This window comes from Branchiostoma lanceolatum, chromosome 9 (assembly GCF_035083965.1).
Source record: "Branchiostoma lanceolatum isolate klBraLanc5 chromosome 9, klBraLanc5.hap2, whole genome shotgun sequence".
NCBI lineage: Eukaryota > Metazoa > Chordata > Leptocardii > Amphioxiformes > Branchiostomatidae > Branchiostoma > Branchiostoma lanceolatum.
Genome location: NC_089730.1, coordinates 18,066,251 through 18,080,382, shown reverse-complemented (window position 1 = coordinate 18,080,382; position 14,132 = coordinate 18,066,251). Strand labels below are relative to the sequence as shown.

The window sequence follows — 14,132 nt, the reverse complement described above, 5'->3', positions numbered from 1 at the left end:
GTACTTTGACTGAATTCAAGATTAACGAAGCTAAATACAAGTCTCTACCAGGCTGATAACGCTAGCTTTAAGAACACAAATTTGCAGACTGTGCCTCCTAGTCAATTATCTACTCTATTTTTTGGTCAAAATTCTACTATCCATAAGCCTTTAGGGTGGCCAAGTGGAGGCTAAGGCTAGCTATATCCGCTATTTATCTAAAGTAATACTGTAGTAATGGCAGAAATATGTTGTGTCTTACCCAATATCGACATTTACACTACTTCTAAACTTATGTGGGGGTTGTGCTACATGTGTCATTCAAGAGAACAAGCTAATAATGATAAGGAGGTGTCTTACTGTGATCACAGAATGTGGTCCGCTCTTCATCTGCAATGGCATCCCAGGCGCACCAGGGTCTACCAGATTCTGACGTCACACATTCGTCATATTCCTTCCCTCCGTACGTAAACGGGAAGGTACAGATCCGTTCCTGTTTGAATCCTTGGAAGACGACATTGTCTTCAAGGGAGGAAAAGAAAAGAAGAGAAGAAAGTCACTCTTGTATTTGACATCCGCAGGTTATAAGTTGGAAGACAGTCCTTTTTTAAACTTTGCAGGTCTTGATTTGCATCTAGATTGCCCACGTTTATCGGGACATTTGAGTTACCCGAAGGTTATTCCAATGTTAGGGGTTACATGGATGCACATGTAGTAGCATCTATGTTTAATAAGTAAGAACATTTTAAAAGTTGAAAGGCAAAGGAACAGCCATGAGAAGAAATGGATAAACAGAAGCCGATATTCACCTATCAACGCAAAGCATGAAATTGCAATAATACTATGTGACCCAAACCTAAAGTAGACCACCAGATACCTTTCTCACCTTTCAACTGAAGACTCGAATGGTCAAAGACAATGCCACCTGTGGCAGTGTCCTCTGCCATAACAATTTCTTTCATTGTCATGACAACGTGAGATGCGTTGGTGGTAGACTGCCCCGTTGTTTTGAGGTGGAACCCAACGTTGATTGTGTCATCAAGAAATGCTGTTACGGTCAGCTTCACAAAGTCCTCCAGTGACGTGGCGAAAGTCTTGGTCAACTGCGAAGGTGTAACAATAGACATAAAATGGTAATGTTTTTAGAACGCTAATGCGGTATTATAACATTCCCCCTGGGTCTTTTCCGTATTGTCTAAGAAATCCCAATGACCAGAAATGTACAGACAGACGGACACACAGACACACACATATGCAGACTCACACACACACACACACAAACACACACGCAGGCAGGCACGCGCGCACACACACACACACACACATACACACACACACACACACACGCACACACACACACACGAAAAACATACATGTGTACCTCTACTTCTACCCTCGAGGCAAGGTCCTTGTAGGCAACTGTACTACTGTCCTCCAGGTCTCGGGAATACGTCATGTTTTTCATCGTGATGACGCCATCAAATCTCTTCACTCCAACTCCATCTTTAAGCAGGAAGAAAGATACGTTTGATGTAAATCGTTGAGAACATGTTGCAAAATCCAATGTGAAATAAAGAGCCAAATCAGCTTAGTTGTGAGGTTTAAATTACATGTACCAGCTTGCGTGTCTGTGACAGAAAATATTTGGTCCGGAGTGAATTTTCTGTATTACATTTTGCACTACGAAGTTTTTTGTTGTTGCTGAATACAGTTTAGACAACGCAGTCTTTTTGCTAAAACAGTTTGCAGAACGCAGTATTTTGTCTAATACAGTCAGTTTGCAATACGCAGTTTTTTTTTTCGCTAATGCAGTCTGCACTTCGCTCTTATGGTTAACCATCATATAGGTTACGTTTGTGAAGGTTAGACATCCAGGTAAACAATATATAAGGAGAAATTCAAACTCTACAACTGGATAAAAAATTCGGAGATTTATTTCCGAAATAAATCTCCGAATTTTTTATCCAGTTGTAGAGTTTGAATTTCTCCTTATACATCATATAGGTTGAAGCTGTGACATCACAATAGATTGAGTCATACAGATATTGCTCTACTATACTCCTACAAGCTTTCCCAGTTTTGACCGGTACCTTCGTCACAGTACGACCAGTACCCGGGGGCGAAGACGGCGTCCCATGCGCACCACGGGCGGTGTGAGTTGTGGTAGGTGCAGTTGTGGAAGAGCTGTCCATCCACGACGAACGGGAAATAACACGGAGGTTTTTCGTCACCCTTGTGTACATGGGATTCAGCTGAAGGATTATAGAAAAGAAATTGAAGTGCAAAATAGATTTTAAAGTGCACTGGATACCCACCATTCTGTGTATCATAGATTTGTTCATATAGCGTTAACGTCATCTTTAAAGCGAGTATTTTTGGTAAAAGGCTAATACTTACCTTCTTTTAGGAATACAACGGATGAATGAAAGAGGATACGTAGTCGCCAACATTACACGAAGGCAAGTTAATTTTCCCTAATATAATCATTGACGTGTACTAATAAACAAATAAACAAAGTGTGATGAACAGTTTTTTTTCGAAAAATAAAGTTGCATTTTTGATAATCTTTTCTTTTAATTGTGTGATCTTGGGTCTGAATTCTTCTTTGAATGTATTAGAGAATTAGCGGCCGAAGTTTTGAGTAATACGTCGGCAGCTTTATTTTATAAAGGCACATTTTTTTAGTAAATCAAAAGCATTTGTAAGTTAGAAGAAAAGCTAAGGAACTGCTTTGAACAGAGTACTTCTTTCCATATTATGATCTTGTGGGCATTGGTTAATAGAACGTATCCTATCATGAATATTACCTGTTTCCAGTCTCCAGCTTTTCGGCGGTGAAAATTTCTCGATGAAGCCATCAAACGTTGTCACCTTCTGGAACTGCTGACAGTCATATTGGACGCAGCGGTCCCCGATCTCTGGGATAGGACGTTCTTCCCTATAAAACGTGAAGGGAATCGGGAAATAGCTGTCAACTCTGGGGAGTCCAGGAAAAAGGCACAAAACAGAAGGAAACACTTCTTCTGCTCATTACTAGTACTGGCTTTAAAAGCTCAGTTTTAAACATGTCTGTGTATGGTGCAATGATGTTGAAACATTCCTTCTTGAATACTGGTATATCAGTCTACAATGTTTATTCAACATACTATCTAAAGAAATGGTAGAAAAATTGACTTTCTGTATTGACCAAATCTTACATAGTGCAGCTTTAACCCTATCCAGACTGGAGGGGAGGGGGGGGGGCTTAAAGTGCCCGCGCCAACTTTGACATCGTATAACTGCCGAACGACATACGCTAGGACTACCAAACTTGGTGACTTTTCCTAAAATTTAGTTGGCAACAATATTTTGATAATTGTATAAGTTTATTACTTTTCGTATTGCCATGGCAACGGGTTTCTGAAAGGCATTTTATGCAAAAATCACTGCTTTTTTAAAACAATGATATTTCTTAGGTTTTCTTGCTCAACCACACTAGTTTTCCTACATGTATAGCATCATATGTAATTAGATGTAACTTTCATGATTTAATATTCATAATTCATGCTAATTTGATGACGTAATCGGTCAAAATCCAAGATGGCGGCCATTACACTATTGTAGGTATCAACAGGCTTTTTCGCCTTCAAATCGTCAGTACGTGGCATTTTCTTTACCAGAAACATTTGGATTAACGTTTCTAGTCTATTTTTAGTGTTTTTTGGGGTCATAAGTGGAAAAAAAGTATTTTTGAAAACTTCAAAATGGCCGATCCAAGGTGGCGGATCCCAAGGGGTCGCTAAGAACACGTGACGTCATTTAATGACGTCATTTTGACGTCAACGTAGGTACGATTTACGTAATATGTCTTAAAATCAACAATACATACTATTTTGTTTAATACCTTTAGATATTACGGGAATTCCCTTTTTAGCCAATAAAATCACATCAATGTCCTCATAATTACGTCATATTACGTCATAACGTCACCAAAATTCTAGGAATTATAAAACTTTACATGAACATCATTCCCTGCAAATTTAAGAAGGATACATCATACCGTTCAGAAGTTATGAGGGGGGGGGGGGGGGCGAAAGAGCCCCCCCCCCCCCACAGTCCCAGATATCCCAAAAAAGCCCAGTCTGGATATGAAAATTGTGTGAAATATGAAAGTAAACATGCTTCTACAGAATAAAAACAAAATCAACGTACTTAACTGGGGCGTAGTCGAATGTGATGTTTGGAGCGTTGTTTATCAAGGATCGGCACTTGTCGTCCCAGAACCATATCTGTAGGTAGAAAGATGCGTTCTATCAGCGATAGAAATATTTTGGTGAACTAGCATTCCTTGGTACGATATAAGACTAGTAAAGAAGTAGGACATGCCAACGCACAGGCAAATTAAGGGCAAAACAAGGAGTATAGATAATGTATCCATTTGTGAGCAAAAAGGGGACTGAATGATAAAGTAGTGAATGCATTATGCCTCTAGCTACGAGTACGAACAAAGTTAACTAGTCTGACTAGGCCAGTCTTCTAGCAAAGCTTTCACTAGCAAAGCTTCTGGAAGCTTGTTGGTCACTACCTCTTAGAGATAGGGGGATTGACAAATAGAATTGGAGGCTGTGATGACTCCTTCTATGATGCTCCGATACTATAGAACTGAATTTTTCAGTGACAATGAATTTGGAGCTCCTATTGGTACTTCTCATTTTCTAAATAATAAATCTATTGTCTTAGAGGCGAACTGCCACAAACTCGGCGAGGGTGGGCTCCGTAGAGCTAGAGTGTTGGACAGTACGATTTTGTGGTCCATGGGCTACATAGCAATGACTAACCTCATTGTGCCTGTCCAGCAGTCTGGACTGGCGATTGTACTGGCTCACGTGGAAGTGGTCAGTCCTCCTGCACACACCGATGTCGTCCAGTTCGCTGGCCAGTTTCCCAGCCACATCAAAGATGGCGTCACCATCGCCATTTCCCCCGAAACACTTGACGTAGTATGTAGGTCTCCAATAGTTGACGCGGCGGGCCCTGTTCGGGTACTGCTGTGGTGGTTTGTAAATCGCACCCCTGGCCTGCATCATCAACGATTAACAGAGAATAGATTATTTACCGAAATTTCTAAATTTTCCCAAGCTTTTCCACATCTTATCGATAAAAAAAAATATTCTGATTTTTTTCATCTCGAATTTTTTAATATTCACCCCCCCCCTGCCAAAAGATAAGAACCAAAACCCGGCAATAGTTTAACTTGATAAGTGGAAATCAATATCAACTAGTCATTTTTCATCGATTTATGCACTTATTTTTTTGTCTTCTATGTTATATATTATATGCTTTGTTTTCAATTAGCCCTAGGATGTTTAATAAACTTTAAGGTATTATCAAGTTTTCGTCGTAATAAAATGGTTTATAAACAATGCCGTCTGCCGCAAATGGTTGCCATATTCTAAACAAAAGAAAAATGTAGACCTATCTAGTATTCTTCTTGCATATATATATATTCTTCATCTTTAGTACATGGAACCATCTCTATGTAGAATATAACACTTCCTTACAAACAAAAATACTGAAATTAGATTGATTTTATACCCACAGTTTCGTACGGCGTTTCTACTGGGACGACAGCAAAGCTTCTGAATTTCTTCTGACAGTGGTTTGGTCCAGTCTCGTTTTGGTAGACGGTCATCATGTTCTGGTCAAACATCTGGAACCCCTCGTAAGGCCAAGCACCCATGGCTGAAATGGACAAGTACAGCATAAAGTATCAATGCTGACCTTAAGAGATCATTGAAAGACATTTTCATCTTCAATGTACGGCTTAAATGCATGGATACCTCTTTTTAAGAAAAGGCAAATCGATGTGCAAGGGAAGACATATTTCATCCCTTGCATCTTTGGATTATGATCCTATTTATTTGGTATGTTTCTGTTGCCATATCTGTTAGAACATACCACTAATGCATATTTCGATACTCTATGAAATTGTTTCGTGCCACCTATTCTAATTACAAACTACTGTAAATCTACGTTCCGTAAGTTCACGGGGAATTAGTTCACCTGGGTTCTATGACTATTTTTATTTGAACTCAAACATCAGGACAAGTCAAACATGAGTTAAACGTGATTAAGGCCTTTGACACGTTGCTGGTTTGTTGGTTTGCTGGTCAGAAATTACCCGTGCAATGGCAGCCCGTGCTGAATTGCTGCAGGGTTTACAATCACATAATACACAACAGATACATATTTGCTCCACACTTGCACTTTGTGGAACTGTCGCAAGGGTCTAGGCAGCGACCATTCGGCGCCAGCAGGTGACCTCAATACGACCTTCCCCAACCGAAATCAGGTACCCATTCACACCTGGGACTGTGCCAGACGGTGCCACATGTACACGTTGCTGATATCACATGTCCATTTAGAGCACGCCACATAGACTGCGGGTCATTTCAACGTGATGAACTGATCGAAAGCTTGTTTGTATGTGCTTAATCTTGTAAGCATGTATACAATTTTTATATCGATCAAAGCGGACTAACCTCTCAGGTATTCATACAGCACCGGCTGGGATATCGCCGAGCTGTGCTCCAGTTGACAGGTCGGGGCCCAGTTGTAGACGGAGGGGAGGACTCTGTATCTCCTCTTTTCTGTACCACTCTCAAACGTGTCCATCAGCTTGTAGGTAGCACAATGATGTTCTGAAATTGTTATATGTTGTGCAAAAAGTACCGATTAACATGTGGATCTCTGAATCTCTAAACGCAATGAGCTATGCATATTGAAGGGTGCATAAATACATTCGTAGATGAGACATAAACATTATATAACCAAGTTAAAATTACCATTTAGCAGCAATAGAGACATCTAAAACTCAATATTTACATCTGATTTACGCAAGACATAAGGTACACTTGATGGATTACAAATTGCCACAATCTAGATCCCTGCTTTGAATTTCAACATCTATCAAAAGGGTGATTTGTTTTGAGAAAATGCTGCTCATGCTGATAGCATAATGCTAGTTTCGCCTTGAGTACTATACATATACACAACTGTTATATAAACTCTAACAAGTTCCTGATGCACAAACAAATTATTTGATAATCTATGATTTACTTTAGTCTACAATTATCATAACCATGGAGCGTACCATTGCAGAAATTCTGCCGACATGATTTTCTCTCCACCGCCACGTTGACAGATGCAGCAGATGTTGGCCAGCTGATCTCCCTGTCCCGGAGACACTTGGGAAGGCGCAACTGGCTTTTTACTTCACCTTCAGCTGACTTGTAGTAACTGTTCACTTTTTCGTTGGTAGCAAAGATAAGTATTGCTCCTCCAAAACTTTCCCAGCCATCCCTAAGATCACTAAGACCACTGAGTGACAAATGAGAAATATCATGTCAGAAGAGCTGACAAGTTTCAATTGTCTTAATACGTCAATTCCGCAAGATGCAGAAAACGGAAGCTGTCCTATGCCTTTCTACTCAATTGTTTTCCAAGCCATCATACAAAAAAATCAGCACACTCTTATTGAATGGGATATAATTTATGCACTAGTCCTTCTGACCGTAAGGCCTCTTGTGGCGTTATGATTAGAGAATTTGGCCCAGAATCAAGGGTCCTGGGTTTGATTCCGGAACATGCCCCGATGTTGTGCCCTTAAGCTAGGAAAGGCAATTTACACGACTCGACTCACTTCACTCAAAGGTAAAAATGAGTGCATAGCTTGGGTTAGGGATGTCCCTAGAATAAGACGTAACAAGGAGGTCTCACATTTAAAGAGAGCGACATCTTGAGTTAATGAACCCACTACATTTCTCGAAAAGAAGAGAGGTACTTTCCGATATGAGTGGATCAAACATTATCGTGAGGTCTGCATTTGCATCTTGAAAAAGTAGATAGCCACCTGTAATATAAATGCTAATAGATATTTTTTAAGTTCAAGCCACGTTACCTGCCCAAAGGTCTTAAGTAGTAGTAGTAGTCATCTTCGGACCAGACAGGTTCGTCATGTTCCTTGAGGATGGAGAACAACTTGGCCGCTTCCGTGTCAGGGGTCACGCCTCGCTTTTGCCCTTGAATCGCTACTTCGTACATGATGGTGCTTGGGACTGTGTCAATCACAACCTACGAGGAAACAGAAATATTTTAAATCTCATGAGCCTATGCATCTGTTACGTCTATAATGACCGAACGTTTTCCAAGTGACCCCCATTATATTTTGCTGAGTAACATATTATCTTTACAATGTTAACGTTTCCAGCACACACACACGCGCACACGCACACACACACACACATACACACACACACACACACACACACACACACACACACACACACACAAACAATGGGATGCCTTTCTCAACTGTAAACTTTCACACAAAAAAAGAAAACACTATATGACCACACCCTATTTCGTTATTTCTGTACCTTTGCGTGTCATTATTTGCATTGAAGAAATGGGTCAAATGGATAAAGAGAAGATTATCTTGCTTACCTCCTCATCAGTTGGTACAGGTGGGTTGCTCCACAGTTCAAATGGTATGAAGGCTCCGACCGCCACCTCCCGCGCAGGCGCAGAGCCGATGTAGGTCTGCGTTACTATGGTTCCTGGGAGTCTCATTTTCAGGTCTAGGACAGAGTGTATGGAAACTTACGGTTACTTTGTGGGAGCAAACTGTTAGTGCATAAACCACTGAATTCTATTAGATATAAGTATAAATGTCTAATCGACAACGTGGAAGCAGAACTCTGAATCTGATAATTATGATCTTATAACTCATAAAGAAGCAATAAAATAAAGTACTACATGTGTATATCAACTGATTATCATTGTATAACGATGTAGATCTTACAACAGTACTGTCTGACACGAAAAACATTGAAATTTGCTCTTTTGTGCTTTTTGATTATGTTATTCACATTTAAACTTCTCAACGTCATCGACGTAAATGTAAACTGATATTAACATTTAAACTTATCAACTAAATGGACGTAAATTTGAATTAAAATTAACGTCAAGTCACAGTCATAGTTGTCATTGTGGTCAGTGTTCCTGACGAAGGTCAAAACTTTAATAACTTGAAGAGCTGAATCTACATTATATCAGAGTACTAACTTCTATCGTTTGCTCCCTTGAAGTAGTTGAAGATTTTACTGTCCGCCTGCTGGGTGCCGTTCACGAATAAAGGAGCGAACACCGTAGTGGACGCTATGACAAATCCATCGTACCGGCTCACATTGTATTGACCGAGGTTGCACAGTTCGAAGCGCTGGCTATGTAGAGAGTTAAATGTCGAAAACGTTTTATTCGTGTAGTATCTGTAGTCTTTTGATGATGGTGTCTTACAAGCCCATAAGAGCTGGGAAACTTTGATACAATACAAAGTAACGGACGTTTATTAGTTATTTGATTAGTTAACCATTATTCAATCAATCAATCAATCAATAAATCAATAAATCAATAAATCAATAAATCAATAAATCAATCAATCAAAGCTTTCTTCCATCATTCATTCATCTAATCATATATTCAGCGATTTATTCATCGGCGTATGATATCGATGATAAAAATATTAAGCTGAATTGCAGTGTAAATACATTCTGGGGAAGACTTTGTTTCAAAACAGGAAAGCCGTATGCCGGCTAAAATTTTACAATGCGTATCAATAATGATGACGAATAAGGGTGAATCTTTGAGTAGAAAATACACAGTAGCACCGTCTGTTAAAGTCATAATGTGGATCATTTGAATCTTCAAGTCTTTCAAGGAGTCGTGTATGTTGGTAGGCAAAGTTAGGGCAGTAAAGCAAACAATGAGGAATGTTTTGTTTTTGAAAAATACTTAACTTTGAACTCTGCTTTTCTAAACGTTGAAGTAAAGTTACAAATCTATACACACCCCTATAGACACAAATGTGACTGATCCCAAGGTGTTTGCGATGTCGCATTACTATGCGATACTACATAGTCACTGGTCCCTTATTGCTTTCTTCTTCTCTGTTATCTGAGTAGATTTAATGTATGCTGGTCTACCAAATATTTACACGTGGAAAAAGTGTTCGCTTTGTTTGGGTGACTCGGGTCAGCTTTATTGTATCGTTTTTGTGTGACAAACCTACCCATTTGCATGGCCTAGAAGAGTGACAGCCACTACTGTCATCAGCAGGCATCGGTCCATGGTGGTAGATGGTCTTCGACACACGGGGAGCTGTGAAGGGAATCACGTGGAACTCCATGAACAGGGTTTACTTCTCATGCGTAAGAATCTTATGAGACCCATGCCTGATTTTGTCTTAAAACAAACCAATAAGGATAAAATACCAACAAATAATGAACAAAGTCACAGAATATTTTAATTCCAGTAGTATAATACTGTCAGGTGACATTATCAGACGGGAGATCCAACATGGCGACGTAGATAGAAGGTGTATGTTTATTGGTGTATCTGTCTAATGAAAAGGCTGATTCCATTCCTTTATATAATACAACAAAACGGAACATGGAGATCAGGTGACCTTCGGTTACCTTGGGCTAAAGAATGTATGAATCGTGGGTAGATACACTGAGAAATGTACGTTCTCCGAAATGACCTGGGCAGCCTTTTTTGTCATTCACCTGTTTTTTGTATCGTATGTTTTTAATAAGACTAAGACGTTTTCGAATACACATTAAGTGAGAATAGATCTTACAAATGCGTCAGGCCCACTGATACAATGACCTAGGTGAGCGTTCGTGTAGTTACAGTCGCCATTGTTACAGTCGCCATAGTTACAGTCGCCATGGTTTCAGTCGCCATAGTTACAGTCGCCATGGTTACAGTCCACATAATGTTTATCGCAGTGTAAAATGTCGTTACGAATTATTCATTTCGAACCACAATTTTTGCAGGAATTGGAAAAAAAATATCTATGTCATATTCTTTATGGTGAGGTATTAGAAATATTTAGGATCCCCTGGGAGAATGCATGCTGTTATTTATCTTCTCAGAGAGTTACAGCAATCACTCTTATGTACACACAACCTGGTGTCCATAATGTCGTCTTAATCGTTAGGTGACCCCCCACTGACTCGTTCAACACCAATAAGGTGCCTGGTAGAGATAACATGACACGCGAGGTTTTGTCAAAATAAGTGCAGGCATGTTTAGGAGGTGCTTTCAAACCAGTTCCCAGCCTCACGCAAAAACCAAGAATATGACTCAAATTTCATGGCGTTACAGTATAAAATTTAAAACCTTTTTTAAATGTTAACCAAAGCTCAAGTCATTTTAATCATTTCGTCGCAGGAGACGCCCACAGTCAATATTGGCAGACGGAGGCCACATATGCAGCGTTATAGTAGGTAAAGAATCAGAAGAAAAAGATGGATAATTCAGTTATAGATGTTCGGGACTTTCACAGGATTGCCCTTGCTCTGCTTTAGATCAGGTGCCCACTTATTTCCGTTAAAATCCGAAGATGTTCCTTATCGAATATTTTAACGATGTATTTTGCAATATGGATTTGGCAGATTTATTGGCACAAGGAGCTCAAAAGTCAACCCATACACCAAATGAACTGGTAGCGAGTAGCTCTTTCCTTACCCGCATTTTTCTTACGAGTTACCTAGCGATTATATAAAAAAAAACACGCTGTAGTCTTATGATAATGGTTTGATGACATGTTAATTTTTCTTGTTGTATGCACGACGTATCCGAAGAAAGTCACATAAACGAAAAAGAAATTAATTTAAAGAGATGTAACAAATGCAGCGTCGGTAATCCCCAAAGTATGCACACTTCAGATATCCAGGTGTTTAAGATATTTTTGAGAAGGCCTTTATAAAGCCTCTGCAGTCCCAGGGTTAATGTAAATCAAACATTACAAACAAAGTATCAGTAAAAAATAGTTATCTTTGTACGCCAGGTTGGACATATTGATCTCACATACCTTTCCCACGATCAACGGCACGACCTATATATGGTGCTCTTTTTCCGCCGTCGCTCAGCAGATACACCGAGCCGGGGGAGAGAACAGGACAAAGACTTTACAAAGACTGCCACTGACTTATCGACGTGTTGTCACCTGTTTAGCGTTATGGTTAATAGTTGACAAAGTAAGAAAACAGCATTAGTGATGAACAAATAGACGTATGCTGATCAGTCATTGTAATAATCAATTTTGTGAGGTAGGTTTTAGATCTCGTCTAGGTGTGACATTGTGCACGAACTGGTCAACAATATCTAGTAAATGAATGTTTCCGATGTTAAAAGAAAAATCGCTACACCCGGGACCCATCTCCTAAAGGTTGAAGACAATGGTGTTGATGGAACAAACAGAAAACATTCGTTATCCTGACCTGGATCTATTAAAACAAGCTAATTCTGATAAGTTATCACTCGCTGTCTTAATGCAAACAAATAAGGCTCGGTCCGTTAGGCCCAATGTTTATTCGATGGAGACAGTTGAGCGTACAAATTCGGTTTGTATGACCTACAGAAAACATGTAGATAACGCTTCTGTATCGATGACAACTACTTGAGTGAATTGTTGGTTACTTAGCTCCCGACGCCCTAGTTTGAAGCGGGTATTTGGTTGTATGTGTACCATGTGATGTTTGTCCTATAGTCCACCTCTAAGCTGTTTTAACACGTGAAGCACCAGGGGGCGTAAAGTCTCTTTTACTTTTTTGTGCCCCCTGCCAAAGTCTTGGTGTATTGCATGGTTTATTGCATAAAGTATACATGGCCGGCTTCAATAAAACGCCACGTCATTGTAACCTTTTGTTTTATACGGTAAAGTGTCACAACCAATTTTCACAAACATTTTTTATGCCACATTGTTCTATTAAAAACTGATAGAATGGTATCAATAGAAAGGATGCAGCTAGCCCTCTGCTCAGCTTTTTCTGTCAACGGTTTTCTAGTGGGCTAATGAATACACTGAATCCCCAAATCGATATAAGTTTCTTTTCTTTTTGTATATCATCAACAAAATTTGCAGTCCCGATAATTTGTTACATTGCACCCATCGCTCAGTCAATATAACGTTATCGCTTCTGTAAAATCAAACCCCTGTACTAATGGAGCATGGTCTACTGTTTGAAAAAATATTTGCGCAAAAAATGATGATTTGAATATATACATCATAGTGGTATTAGTATTTATCACTTTCTGTGGAAATACAAGTTTTCGTTCTAGTATGCGCAAAGGTATGTTGTTGCTATTCAGAATTCAGAAATTTTACATCAGGACAACCCTTCACGTTAGATTTATCTTTATGATAAGTCGTCCAATTACATATAACTGCGGTATGCAATTCAGCTTTATTATCTTAAATTACCACTTGGAATAATGAACCCCAAGGCTTTGCATTTGGCAGGCTAACTAGAGAGATCCTAGAAGTAGAACACTTTGTCATGATAACGGGGGCGAAGCAAAATTCACTCAACAGAGGACCATTACCGCGAATTGTTTTCTGCGTTATCAACTTATTTCCCATCATACGGGCAGGCAAAAAATCAATACCATTTTAAAGATGTGAAACGCCATCAACAGTTAGCTAAGCTCAATATGGATTAATTTATGCTACGTTAGCGGGGAGAAACATCTGCGTCTTTGTGAAAGAGAAATAGTCCAGGCCGAGGAAAATTCATGTTGTGGTTCCGATTGTGGTCCTGAAAATTGAGTCAGTAGGAAATTATCCATGTAAAGCCAGCCTCAGAAGCATCGGTTGTTATTACACCTATAGAGAAAGTCCAATGTTTGGTTGAAATAATCATTACTAAGATCATGAACTAGGTGTATATTAAATGTATTACAATTGTCTGTAGATAAATCAGTATGCAGTGCCTAAACGTAACGTGTATATGATGTATTGAAAACATTCTGGGACTTTTGGGAGTCCGGAGATGGATTAGATTCCTCAGAATAAACCCCGAGAAAAAACGTTTAAATGCAGAAACCTTCATTCTAACATTAGTAGATACTTATGCAAAACTACCTTTATGATTTTCTCCACAAATATGCCTTAAAACAACTCAACTCTGACGGTTGAACGAGCGTCTCTACGTACACACATGTCCTGTATCCTCACTGCTATCTGTCAAAGCAATGTCGTCTAGGCCAAAACCGAACACTATGAAACACGATTAACTATCATCGATACTTTCATTCATGGCCCATTA

At 39.4% G+C, this 14,132-nt stretch overlaps 1 protein-coding gene across 1 annotated transcript; it reads right to left on the bottom strand.

Annotated features, from left to right (window-relative positions):
- Positions 1-674: 674 nt before the first annotated feature.
- On the bottom strand, positions 675-10,779 carry LOC136442641 (uncharacterized). Its single transcript, XM_066439585.1, has 15 exons — positions 10,741-10,779; positions 10,088-10,176; positions 9,085-9,242; positions 8,464-8,597; positions 7,919-8,091; positions 7,112-7,338; positions 6,501-6,659; positions 5,558-5,700; positions 4,797-5,036; positions 4,171-4,247; positions 2,787-2,956; positions 2,070-2,231; positions 1,361-1,482; positions 866-1,082; positions 675-700 (listed from the first exon to the last, which is right to left on the bottom strand). The coding sequence occupies exons 1-15, from the start codon at positions 10,777-10,779 to the stop codon at positions 675-677; spliced, it is 2,136 nt and encodes a 711-aa protein (XP_066295682.1).
- Positions 10,780-14,132: the final 3,353 nt, after the last annotated feature.

Excerpts from the sequence above, each read along its gene's own strand:
- LOC136442641 (XM_066439585.1), bottom strand. The coding sequence starts at position 10,779 with ATGGCGACTGTAACTATGGCGACTGAAACCATGGCGACT. Across the intron at positions 1,083-1,360 it reads CCTCGAGGGTAGAAGTAGAG|TTGACCAAGACTTTCGCCAC; the intron begins GTACACATGTAT and ends ACACCTTCGCAG. Across the intron at positions 701-865 it reads TTCGAGTCTTCAGTTGAAAG|ATGCTACTACATGTGCATCC; the intron begins GTGAGAAAGGTA and ends TATTAAACATAG.